The following is a 13,777-nucleotide window of genomic DNA, read 5'->3' as shown; positions in this document are numbered from 1 at the left end:
TTATATCTTATTCAATAAGAGTCAAAATGCTTGTGCATTAAATATCTTATCTTACCTTCGAATACGATAATAATCCAATAAAATATTACATCTCGAGGACAATGCCTACGCTAAATACGATAACAACAAGCAATAAAAACATTGCAAATGTCGCTTTCTCTAAACAGAAAGCCAGAAAGAAAGAAACATCGACAATTTCTTCGAAACAGCAAATGCAGTAACGCAAGTCATGCATTATTTAAATACTAATATTGTTTCGCATTCACTAAAGTTTCGGGATAATAAACGAGCTGTCATTGTGGCATGTTTCTATTATTAGCTTAGTTCAGTTTAGAGGTTTGAACTGACATCAAACCACGCAAATGTATCCCGTCTGTCATTGAGCACATGCTTCAGATGTGAGTCACGCCAGAAACAAGACCTGTGACGTGCTCTCGCTTTCTCCGCCGACAGTTACGGGAGACGGAAACGAAGCTGTCGACGTGCCGGTGGGGTGAAACTTGATTAAGTCTTCTATGGAAATCTGTATGTTTTGTAGATAATACAACCCAGAAAATGTGAGAAAAAGCATCCTTGACAGAAAGCATGGCCCAACAGAAAATATACCTGACATTAATCCCAGAAATGCATTTTCAATGCAATGTAGGTTGGCTCCTGCTAGGCTAAGTGACATTAGGGCTGAACGATTCTGCCAAAAATCATTATTGTCGATTATAGTATAGAAATTGTAATTGCGATTTATTAATTAGGACGGTCAGTGAATAACGTTTGTACATTGCTTGAAGCAACCGCACGCCATATTTTGAGAAAAACAACTGAAAAACGCACCGCTTTTCTATAGTATTAAGCCTCGAATGAGAACCATTCATCAGATTATATTCTAAATGCAGAAATGCAATTAGTTGTGCAGCGAGTGCATTAATTTAAAATAAATGTCAAGAAACCTTGACATAAAAACTTGTCTGTAGTTTACATATTTGCATGACGCCGATTTTATGCAAACTTTGATAAAACGTGAAACTGCTGTACAGTGCGACACAAATACAGCCAATAAAATATTTCATATTGGACTTTTACAATAATAAACCAAAAGAATACTGTACTGGTAAGAAAATATTTCTTCGCTTTAAATCGTTCTAGATAACAGCATAACTGGGTGCCCTTCTTAGCGAGACATGAAATACGTACCAACAAGTACATATCACTGCAGTTTCCAAAAGAAATGAACACTAGAGGCAGTAAAACTCTGACACCTTTTATGCCTTTCAGTTAATAAAGCATAATTGTCACATAATTAATTGAAGAATATCACGTTCTGACTTCGAAACAATATTAATATGCTGGGAGATTTGAAAACCGATGCTGTTGAACGTTAGCATCGCACATATCCAGCTTCATGTCTACGGGTTTTCATAGACGGTAGGTTTGTTCGGTAGCTACAGTGAGGCAAGGAGCTCGGGTTCGAATCCCGTGTGACTACGGTTCGGCAAAACGTTTCATATCTGTGTAAAAGGAAGTTGAAATGACAATTACATCAACAAATGCATTTTTATATCTCTTTTGCATTTGTAGATTTAGGGTTGGATTTAGTGTAGCGCATATTTCCAACACAATAGAGCATTAACTTTTAGCAAGAGTCAACGGATATTTAAATACATATCTACATAGATGTAATAATAACGTGCCAGGGTGAATGTATTGAACCTGTGTTTTAGCGCCACTGAGTGGACATTTCTCTTTGAAACTGTGGCGAAACGTGCGGTAAGGCACGCAAAGAAGCGCACAGAGGTACATATTTTTAAGAGATCAGGTTGGTTTTCACACTGTCACCGAGCTGGGCTGTTATCATACCAAAAGGACAGTTATGTGTCACACCTGAGCGTGTCACCTGACAGAGCGAATCACGAGAGACAGAACGCTCTGTGCTGACATCCAAGAAACACACTCACGTAATCACACACTCGAGAGTTTGCGCGGACCATCTGTCTCACACACACACACACACGCACACACACACACACACACACACACAGGCGTGGCTCGTGGACAGTGTGACGGCTGCCATAATTAAGCTTATGGTGTTTGTCAACTTTCCCTGCATGTAGCAGAGAGCCGCACAGTGGCCATCCACGGTGAGTCACGCTACCCAGACGGGACTGCAGCATCGACTGCCAAAAACACAGTCAGCGCCATAGAGGCCTGGGTGCTCCACACTCCCAGCATGCAGTGCGGCTGCCAGATGATTTTAAAGCCACATTTGCACACTACCCACCGAGGAACACAAATACACCCACGAAAGCTGGCATTTAAAAATATGGTGAGAAGTAGTCGAGAAGCCAACCTCCTGCGGTAAACATCCGGCATTTGAAAACAAACGGGAGATGCTGTAGGAGAGACGCTGGTCTTTCGCGCTTATTATGTCCAGGACAAAGGCTGGACTGTGATTGGTCACTTTTAATGTAGCACAAGCGGCAAAGCGGACTTTGTGGCGATAATCAAAAGTCTGACTCTGTGACTCAAGCAGAAAAAACGCTGATCTAAAAATCTAAAAAAATTATGCAACACGATGATATGGATCGCAAAGGCATGCTAGTCAAAAATAAAAAAATGCCATGAATGACAGAAATGCATCCACTTATTAAAAAGCGTAACGGTTTCAAAGTTAATGTTTCGGGATAGTGTAATTGTGTAGTATAGAAATATTATATAAATATAATCTTTGCATTATATATTTTTTTCGTCTCTAAAGATATCATTTTGGCTTTAGTTTCTATTTTAAATCTTAAAAATAAATATAAAACATAAAACAAGCTACAACTGTTTAAGGTTTATTTTTAACTGCATCACGATTCTCAAACAGACCTGAACTATACAGTTCTGCATTAAGAGTCATTTCAGCATGTATAAACAAATTCCTTTAAAGTACTACTTTATGCCAGATGATTGTGATCTCGGCTATTTTAGATACTGCTGGTATTGTTTATAAGACATGCGGGCTTATTTTTACCTCACCCCTGCCAAGCATTAAATGAATTCCAGAAATTCCAGTTAAAAGTCAGTATCGTTGATCTAAGTGAGAGTATGCTGTTCTTCCTGATTTTTTGGATATCTGTATATTTCTTTCCCAGCCTGGTGTATGTTTCGTCGGAATCTTTTATCCGATGATAACTGAAAGTGGCACCGTGAAAAGAGGGCTAACAAAAAGAGAAAAAAAAAGTTACGCCAGAGTAGCGCACAACCAAGAAAGAGTTGTTAATTTGATTTATCGGAAATTATTTGATTTTAACCGAACTTTCAAATTATCCTCTGTATTTAATATTTATCATGTTTTTCAAATGATTAGTTCTAGTGTGTGTAGATAGTTATGAATTTATTTAAAAATATTAATAGTGTCATATTATTAATATTTATAATAGTTATAATAAATGAAATTTGAAAAACTACATTTGTGCTTTGTTATACACACACACACATATATATATATATATATCTTTATGGGTGAAAAAAAAATTGAGACAATTTTCACTCAGAAGAACAAAAAATCCATTTGACAATTAAATAATTTTTTTAAATATATATATATATATATATATATATATATATATATATATATATATATATATATATATATATATTTTTTTTTTTTTTATCCTTTATGGGTGAGAAGCTGAGAAACACTGGTAAGAAACTAGTAAGTAGTTAAAATAAAATAAATAAATAAACAGCATTAGCACAACGAAATTCTGTAGCATAAAATCTCAAAATAGTGTTTTTTTAAAGATTACATTGCATTTTTTGTGTATGTGTTTAAATGTAAAAACTGGTCACAAAGATTCAAAATGTCTATATTCACTTCTTTGATGTCTATTTCCTGGATTTAGGTTATTACTGACATCAATGGGAAGTCCCCAACTACGCAACTGCGTAAATGTGTGTGTACTTGTTTCTGTGTGGTATCAGCGGTGTGCTAGCAGCTTCTTACCCCTCTTGGTTGTCCTCTTCATCCAGATTGGAAAGTAGCTGGGATCCAGCCAGCGAGAGGTCCAGGGCAGCTAGAGGAAGGTCCCTGTAGGCGAAGCTGACCAGCTGCACTGGAGCCATGCACTGGCCTTCATCCTCCACCTGCTGGGAGATCACCTCCAGATCCGGCGCTGCCGCCTGCTGAGGGGGCCTGGGGACACACGGGACACACTACTCTATTGTCTTCTTCTACAAGAACCGTCTTAAATAAGATGACCTTAAAAATGACCACAAAGACGTTACATACTGAAACACAGAGTAAACGAAACCATCTACCTCTTATCACAGATGGGAAGTCAACATGCAACGAAATCAGATACTCAGATAATTTCTGTGTGAATGATTAATCATAATTAATCCAATGGTTAGTACCTTCAGAAACCACCTTGATTCAACTAAACAATTTCCAATCAGTGCACAGGGAAGTTGATTCATTTAAGTGAATGAGTTCATTTAGGTTGTTCATGGAAGCAGCTGACTTCTGCAAACTGCTTCATTCATACTAACCGCCCATTATAAACCGATTCACTAAAATCACTTACTGATTTATTTGAGGCACTGTGTAAAACGTCATGCAAGGAAATATCCAGTTAAGCGCAATTAAAAGGTAAAACAAGTTTACATTTAAAACTGCTTACTTCACAAGAAGTGCCCAAAAGGAAGAATTCATAAGCAATGTACTAGTGTAGAGAACTACTTCATTAACACGGACTACCTAATAAAACTAATCCGCTAAAATGAGCCACTGATTCACTTCAGGAAAATATTTAGTTATGTGCAGTTGTTTGCATTGGAAAGGTAGACTGATTTTAATCAATTAGTCGAACTGTTTGGTACACAGTTCATGCAAATCAAGAATTTTACTTGAACTGACCGATTTACATCTGAACAAACCAATTCACTAACATGAGTCACTGATTCATTTAGGTCCCTGCATAAAACTCCATGCAAGACACGGCACATGATTCCCAGTAATGAACTATTTACTTGTTCATGACTAGAAGTAAGTGTTTTAATTCTGCCACCAAATAGTATTGTTTCATCCAGTGTTGGGGTAACGCATTACAAGTAACACAAGTTAAGTAATCAGATTACTTTTTTTCAAGTAATCAGTAACACTAGTTAACTTCAAATAAGTAACATAAGTTACGTTGTTTTCCCATTTGTACACTGACATCTTTCCTGTACCCCTGTTGAGAGAAATTGGGAGTGAAAATCCTCGCACATCTAGTCCATAAGTTCCACGTATGTTTTTTCGTATTCGTCATGCTTTCCGAACAAAATGCATGCTACTGATACGAAAATGCAGAAAACCAAACCTGATCCGGTTTTTTTGACAGTTTTGGAGGCATTGTGTAAACGTGCCAGGGGCTTATTAATTTCAATTAGTAATGCAATCGCATCGAGTAACTTTCAGCAACACTGATTTCATCATTTGGAAAAATGTTACAATGTGGAAGCAAAATGAGTTTTGTTTCATGTTGACTTCGCTAACAGAAGTGCGTAGGACGAAAAACAGAAAATAAGGTGATAAATAAGAGCCCTGGAGTTAGCATATGGAAAAACACCATGTCCGGAAGAGGAAAGACAAAGCACACAGAAGCAATACACAAAGGGGAACTGTATATATACGGTACAAAGAAGATGGAAAAAATCAAGCCGCAGTTAGGGACGCAGGAGAGGACGGGGATGAGAGTGTGTTTTATTCCAACAATGCATGATGCATGAGACACGAACACAATGAACGACTAGCAACAGGAGAGCGAACTGAATCACAGACGCCACAGAGACCCAGAATCCCATTATTGAGGCGTATTCCCGTCGATTACCGACTGATGTGACTGCGAGGCAGACGGCAGGCAGATTGAGGAACCTCAAAAAGGGCACGGCCCGCAGACGTGGAATATGGAAATGCGTCCGAGCCCTCAATGGCTACATGGGAAATGAATGAAAGATTAAGTTGAGGCCTGGCGTCCCACGTGTCTAGATTGATTCCTAAACCCAGAATATTCATCACGGCCGCGCCATCATGCGTTGCATCCCACAATAATGAGGCACCGGGAGAATTTCAAAGCACAATATTGTGGCAAAAACAACAAAATCCCACAGTTAGATGTCATGGCCGGTTCTGCCTTTGATTTATTGGATACAGTGCGCCGATTCTTCTCACGTTTGCAGTCTGAGATTGCTGTTCTCAATCTCAGCGCAAACAAGGCGATGAATATATACTTTCGCGGCGTTACGCAGCGCTTAATTTTGTGGCAAATAGTTAACGTAGATATAGTAAATAATGACAAAATGGTAGAAGTTCTTGTTTAATTGCAGTACAATAACGTGATAACTAGCCATCTGTGCAGTCTGCCGAGCAGCCGCTCTACTAAAACAAGCGGCAATGTGATAATTGTAATCATAACGTACGCTCATAGCTGAAATCAATACTCGCAACCCTGAAGACGGCTTAATCAAGGGCAGAAGAAAGGACAGAATGGAGGCGGAGAGGGGCAGAAACCTGGGTTTTGGCTTCTGTCCCAGGCGTGCCGGATGAGGGGAGATAAATTATGCCAGTGCACAGAGAAGGGGAAAAAAGGAAGCTTGTAATAGTACAGAGTAAAGAGGAAAACGAAGCATTGCCGCTACGAATACGGGGTCAACGGAGAGGCTATACTGTACTGTATGTATGTGTGGATGGATATTGTGAGATAGTGACTGCTTCTGCTGGATATCGGCCCATCGCAACCTTTAAAATGTTATTGGTTGTGGACCCAAACGTACCGTAATTTCTTCAGAAAAGCTTCTGCTTGAATATTCACACCCTCCTTTCATCTGTGCGCATTGTGTTTTGAGCAAACAATGCATGAAACATGAATGAACAATGAATAATTGGGTGACTAGGACATTATATTTTAACTCGAAATGAAAGCATATTTTTTAAAATATAAAAATAAGAATATAAAAGATTTTATTTCATATTTTATAAAAAAAAAAAAAAAAAAAAAAAAATATATATATATATATATATATATATATATATATATATATATACATTTAATGTATTTTTATGTATTTAATGTATCTTTTATATAATTATCAAATTGTAGTAATTAAAAAATCATATTAGAATTTTGCATTAATTGTAGCAATTTAGAAGTATTTTATTTATTGCTTTACGTTTTTTTGCTGTAAAAAAAAATTCAGTAACTGGAAATTGCAAGGATAAAAACAATTGTCAACTGTTAAAAACATTTTTAAATAAAATAATATAAAAAGTAAGTACTGCTAAGTAATTGCAATTAAAAAAGAAAATACTAAGTTTTAAGATTCATAAACACTACTGTACTACTGTTGCTTACTTTTAAATTATACTTTTTAATTATATGTTTTATTCACAACTTCAAATAGATTTCTTTGTAAATAAGTTGTAAATAAAAGAAAAATTATAGAATTTTTTTATTAAAATAACTGCAGCGCTGTGGATGAATGAATCGATGAATCCTACCAATATTAAAACATCTGAACAAATTACGGTAATGGGAGGAAATATGGTTAAGTGCTTTAAATTTAATGCCACAATGCAAAAAAGAAAACTGAAACTTTCTTTGTTCTTAATTTCTTATTCTAACTGAAGTTTGCAATAAATGAACAACACCGTGCATCATCAGTATCTGTACAGACACTAAAATGCTCACGGCGTCGGCCGCACTTCTCACCGCAACCTTCATGCCGGCTGGCTGGTAAAGGACGGCCTCAGCATGTGGCGTCCCGTCCTCCCCGATGCTACTGTATCTGCACATTTGGCACTGCTTCCCGCCGATTGCTAACAGGACTCTAATCAGTCCTGACACGCACAAACTGTTCAGAGCATCACAATCGCATTTCCAAAAAACCACATGCAAAGCCCGCAGCGCCGTCAGGTACTGATGAGTGTTAAGCTACAGCGGCACAACGCCCACAAGAGTTTCTGTTTGTCTCACCGCGGGACAAGCAGGAGAGGACACGGACACGAGACCAGGTTCTGAAGTGATTAGAGAGGCTTGCAGGAGCCGGAGAAAGGCTGTAGAAAGGAAACTGAATCGATTTATAACATACTTTGCATTTATTCATTACTATTCTATTTATTTAGCATTTATTATGCAAATGTGGCACTTAAAGTATACCAAAAAAGACATTATATAGCCTGTCGTCACATTTGGATGTCCCAAAACCCTGTGAGTTGATAAGGAAAGCTAATACTATAAATAAAAATGATTAAAACACTTACTAAAAAGATCTGTTTTGTTTACTTGCATATCAATGTAAAGATAACTGTAAAATAGAAGAAAAGAATAATAAGTTAAAACCAATCAGTTACTGTGTGAAAAGTATGTAACCATGTACATATATATATATATATATATATATATATATATATATATATATATATATATATATATATATATATATATATATATATATATGTATATATATATTCTCCTATCCAAAACTATGTGATAAATAATTTAATGCAAGGAAAACGTAGCCTGATTTTAGCATCAATAAATGCCTACTTTGCTGCTTATTAATGGTCAAGGCAGATATCAATTTTAGGGTAGGATTATTAAAATGCAGAATAAAACATTAACGCAGCGCTTTGCAAGTACTAATATATGCTAGCAATATGCATGGCGTACACACACACACACTTACATATAAATACACGTTTTTAATTCAGAAGATGTTGTGCTAAAATTATTTTTATTTCCACTGACTGAACGACGTAAACTAGCCTGCGTCTCACTTTTACCCCCAGTGAGTTCACAGCGCACAGTCATAAATCAGCCGGAGAGAATCAATAGAAATAAATAAAGAAAGCAGCCCACAGGGACGAACATTAACCCCCACCTACCTATTTTATGGCTTGCTACGTTTTCCAGCTCCATAGCTTGATACATCGTAAATAAAGGCTGGTTACCAAAAATATTTATTTTACCAAAATACCTCAATAAAGCGTCTGCTAAGCTTGAGGACATTTCTTGTATTTTTAGATTTGCATATTACTTGATCTTAATATTTACATTTAATAACAAAATTAAATGCACAATTCCATCCACGGGCTTTTTTGGAGGCTTTCGAAGACATTGTGTTGGGTATTCTGGAAACCCTCCGGCATAAAAATAATAATATAAATGTTTTGTTTATGTTAAGAAAATGGAGAACGTTTCTGTTCTGAAGGCGCGGAACATATTGTGGCTGTTTTAAGAGGAACTGCTGGTCTCTAGACAGGCGCTTCACGGAGACGCTGTAATCTTCAGCAGTATCTAAATAGCTTGCGCCTCACGCTGCGCTCAACCATAGAAATGCACAGACGGCAAAGTGAAAGCACCTTCCTTGAAAAGTGCGGAGCTCGACTGAACACGAACCTCAGTGAATCGGCAAGACGAGACTACGTAGGCATGCAGAAAAAAATCCACTGTCAATCACAGGTCAGGTTAATTAAAGGGATACTACACCCTTGTGTTGTTCCAAACCTGCATGAACACAAAAGAAGATATTATGAAGAATGTTTCCGCTCCCTGTTGACTTCCATAGAGTTTTCCCTCCATACTGGGAAAGTTAATGGTTACTGGTAACTCTTTTGCTTGCCAACATTCTTCTAAAATGTCTTCTTTTTGGCCTCAACTTTCAAGCAATTGATGCACATTCAAGGGATTAATGTGCGTCTCGTCAGTAAAGCCGGTTCTTTAAATAGCGTTAAATCTTTATCACCTGTTTTCAAATGGAGCGACAGTTAATACACTGATAAAAATAACCCAATGAATCACCTGCAAGACTGAACCACACGATATTGTGTAGCTTGTCAGTGATATACGACTGTGTATTAACTGATGCTCAATTTGAGATATATATATATATATATATATATATATATATATATATATATATATATATATATATATATATAAAACAATTTCGATTGACCAATGTTATTGGAATTATTTATTGTTATTTAAAATATTTAACAGTTTTCATTCATATTATTAATATATGTTAATGTTGACTGAACGTTTATTTCATTTTTTTCATTAGTTTTTTTACTTTACTGGATCACGACAAGTCTAACATATTTATACAGAGTTTTTTTTTTTTTTTTACTACCAGGGCTATAACTATAAAGGTACGTAAAAAGATAATGATATTAGTGTCCACACCAGCAGACGATATCGTCTGGTCACTTTTATGCATCTGTGGCTTTAAATTGTTCTGGAAGTGATATCAAGCGATATTGTTTTTCTGTGCCTTTATCATTACAGGTGTGATGTGGACTCCGTTGTTTTAGAAACGATATCTTTATAGTTGTCGTGCTCGGTGTGAGCGGGCCTTTATAAACTGAAATGAAGTAAAAACAGTGTGAATATCTCCAGGACATCCATCTAAGGTTTCTATTGCATATCCAGTTCCTTTAATACAGATCTGAGTTCACGAGATTCTGTGACCTTATAAGACAGTAAAGCGCTGTTTCAGCATAGGATACACTAAAGTGGCTGCAACACGTCCCTCGGTGGGCTTCCAAGCACGCTAAACACACTGCAAATCACAGAGGAGATACAACCTCTATGGCTCTGAACTAGCTAGCAGTTCGCAGAGGACAGTAACAATATGGTAGAAAACTGTGGCGGCAAACTATCAGTGATATAGGTGAGAAGTTGTTTACTACAAAGTCCACACATGGGTCTTGAAACAAGATGGCATAACCACATATAGGGTACAAAGGGGTGTCAAGTGATATCCCGGTAACATCTGTTACACCTTCAGAGCCAGATGCTGCAAGCAGCATTCATCCAAGCAGGCCATCAGTTTGCTCTAGTCAGCAGGACATTTGTCACCAGCTGTAGAGATTCCCACGTCAAAGCGTTTGCAGAGGGCGGCCCTGATATAATACTTCATTCTTCCGCCACAGTCTCTCTGTGGAGACTTGCGTGACATTGAGCGGTATTTCGAGGTTGAATAAGAACGCAGCTTTGGTGCATTCATCTGAACCAGATGATGGTGGAAAAAAAGTGTATCAGCATATTGTGGGCCCAGAAAAGATTCACTTGGACCAAAACCTAAGATGCAAAGCAAGTTATTTTGAAGAATATTTTGATCAGAACAGATGTCTGGTGTTGTAAGTCATGGTGTTTGCATGACCCCTTTTCTGCAGAGCCATTAAAGGCTATACATCAAAGCTATGAGAAATTAAAGCATATGGTGCAGCGCACAAACAACAGATTTGGTGTACTTGTTTTTAATGCATTAGTGGCACAAATCCATGTATTTTTGTTGTGTATGTATATATATATTAAAATTGTGTCCTGAGTATAAATTATTAAAACATCTAATTAGCAACATGAATTAAATGGTTTCTTATACACAGACAAATTATAATTATTCTTTTTTTATTTTACTTTTTTTGTTGACAAAATGTTTAACCCTGTCACCAAAATATCCAAGTAGTAACATGATTCAGATGGTTTTCACACAAATAATTATTATTATTTTTTTTTTTTATATTTTTATATTTTGACACACATCTTGCTCAGTGCTGTTACCAGGTAGTGACAAATAATAACATCGCAGCTTTGCTATTTTTACATTTTGACACAACTCACGTTCAGCCCTGTTACCAAAACATGCAAGAAATAACGCGATCTAAATGACATCTCACACACAGGCGCATAACATCATTATATGATTTTCATTTTTATAGAAATCATTTTCAACCCTGTTACCAACATTATTTCTAAGAAAAGTTAACCAAATACGTTTTTTCTTTAATTTGTTGTAAATTCTATTATCATTGGTATCTAAATCAAACAAATAAATGTAAGTTTTCATTTTAAGCTAAAAAAAAAAAAAAAAAAAAAAATCAGTAGTTTTCAAATTTAGATAAGCCTTCGAATTTCAGTAACAGGGTTGAAAAGGGCAAACCACATTTAAATTAATGAATAATAAAACACCTCAGGTAATGCTAAGCATAAGCTCTGATTTTAACAAACTTACCGTTCATATTTTTACTTATGTTTTTAGTATGAGGTCCCATATTTGTAACTGTTTATGGAAAGTGTCATATTACTTGCATTTGAAGATCGTGAGCTACATGAATATGACAAAAGCAGGTTGTGTAATAATTACATGATGAAATCATCAAAGTAGTGGCTGTTAGTTAAAGTGGATGGGTGCTGTAGCCTTCAAGGACAACAAGCAGAGAGGACGGTGTTGTAAATGTTGAATGTCCCGGCGAGAGAAAATGATCAGCTTTTGCACAAAAGAACAAGACAGACCTCATTAGACAGAAGACAGTGGGGCTAGAAATGTTAGCTGACCTGTTTCAAGCACAAAGCGTCCTCGGGGTGTGTCAGAGTGCATGTGGGCATGTGGTGTGAAAACTGTGAGCACATAAGCATGCATGCTGCGTGTGCACAATCACTCACACACACACACACACACACACACACACACACACACACACCTTGGTGAATAGAAGGACACATTCAAACAATAAGAACATGACCACATGATCAAAACACTCAAGGAAAATAAGAAAATCTGTCATCTGTCATGACTGTACAACATCCGTTACTTCACTGCGCTACGATATATTTACAGGCTAAATATGGTTTTGCTACTTTTATAATATCATCTACTGATGAGCAATCAGAAAGCAAGAAATAGCAACCTTGATATAGCTGACTAACTAACTAGATAAACATAAATTCAACAAAAACAAAACAACACCTGAAAGGGGTGGCCAAGATGTAATATTTTATATTTTGGTCATGCATCAATCATTTATGTATTACCAGTAAGCCAAATGTACTGTAATGCAATTGCAATGATAATAAAAACTAGAAAGTACATTTCCTGAAGAAAATGTGAGTGGTGCTTGCAGTTGCAAAACTCGTTCGCACTTCGGTTGCATAACTAGCATGTCAGCTAGCATGTTTCTAACATGATTAGCAAGTGACTAGCATGTTGCAAGCATGACTAGCATGTGTCTAGCATGTTTCAGCATGATTAGCAAGTGACTAGTATGTTGCTAGCATGACTTCTAGCATGTGTCTAGCATGATTAGCAAGTGACTAGCATGTTTGCTAGCATGACTAGCATGTTTATCATCGCTATATGTTTCTAGCACGACTAACAAGTTAGTCATGTGAGGAATAAGATTTGTAATGCTTTTCTCTTCTGCTCACAAATCGTACATTTATTTTATTCTACACATTAATATAGAAACGATTACTTAGGGATCATGTCACTGGAGCAATGTGCGCTAAAATCCAGCTTCAAATCACATGAATAAGAACATATTTTAAAATGTATTTATATAGAAAGCATTTATTTTATTTATATGAAAACATTTAAAAACATATGTTTTAAGCTTTACTTTGGATTAAATAAATGCAGGCTTTGGGGAGATCAGTAAGATTAAAAATGATAATGTAATGTGATGATACTGTATATCAAACTAGATATTATTTCTTAAATCTATCAGAATAAAATTAGGAATTCTGTGGAATGTCTGTATGCAGCAATTTGAGACAAAACAACGTAATTGTCAGACTTTTGTACACTTCTGCAGGTTTTAGTCCATACTGGCTAGTTTATATGAGGTCAGCGATGTTCCCAACAAAAAAAACAACAACAACAACAGTATAACTCTATATATATTTGACCAAATAAAATGCTATATAAAATAAGCATATCCCTTCCACTACGGCGACCGATAGCGCTATGGTTGTAA

The 13,777-nt window shown here is 36.5% G+C and overlaps 1 protein-coding gene across 1 annotated transcript in view; it reads right to left on the bottom strand.

The window, feature by feature from the left end:
* The window catches only part of LOC122331320 (transmembrane protein 266-like), a 58,350-nt gene that overhangs the window by 39,373 nt on the left and 5,200 nt on the right, over window positions 1–13,777 (bottom strand). Inside the window, exons 4-5 of the mRNA XM_043228878.1 lie at window positions 7,728–7,949; window positions 3,983–4,191 (exon numbers count right to left, since the gene is read on the bottom strand). Coding sequence (XP_043084813.1) covers window positions 3,983–4,191; window positions 7,728–7,949 — 431 coding nt within the window. The remainder of the gene's footprint in view (window positions 1–3,982; window positions 4,192–7,727; window positions 7,950–13,777) is intronic.

The sequence above is a fragment of the Puntigrus tetrazona genome, chromosome 25, assembly GCF_018831695.1.
Source record: "Puntigrus tetrazona isolate hp1 chromosome 25, ASM1883169v1, whole genome shotgun sequence".
NCBI classification, from domain to species: Eukaryota; Metazoa; Chordata; class Actinopteri; order Cypriniformes; family Cyprinidae; genus Puntigrus; species Puntigrus tetrazona.
Note: the sequence above shows the minus strand (reverse complement) of the source record. Positions and strands in the feature narration are given on the sequence as shown.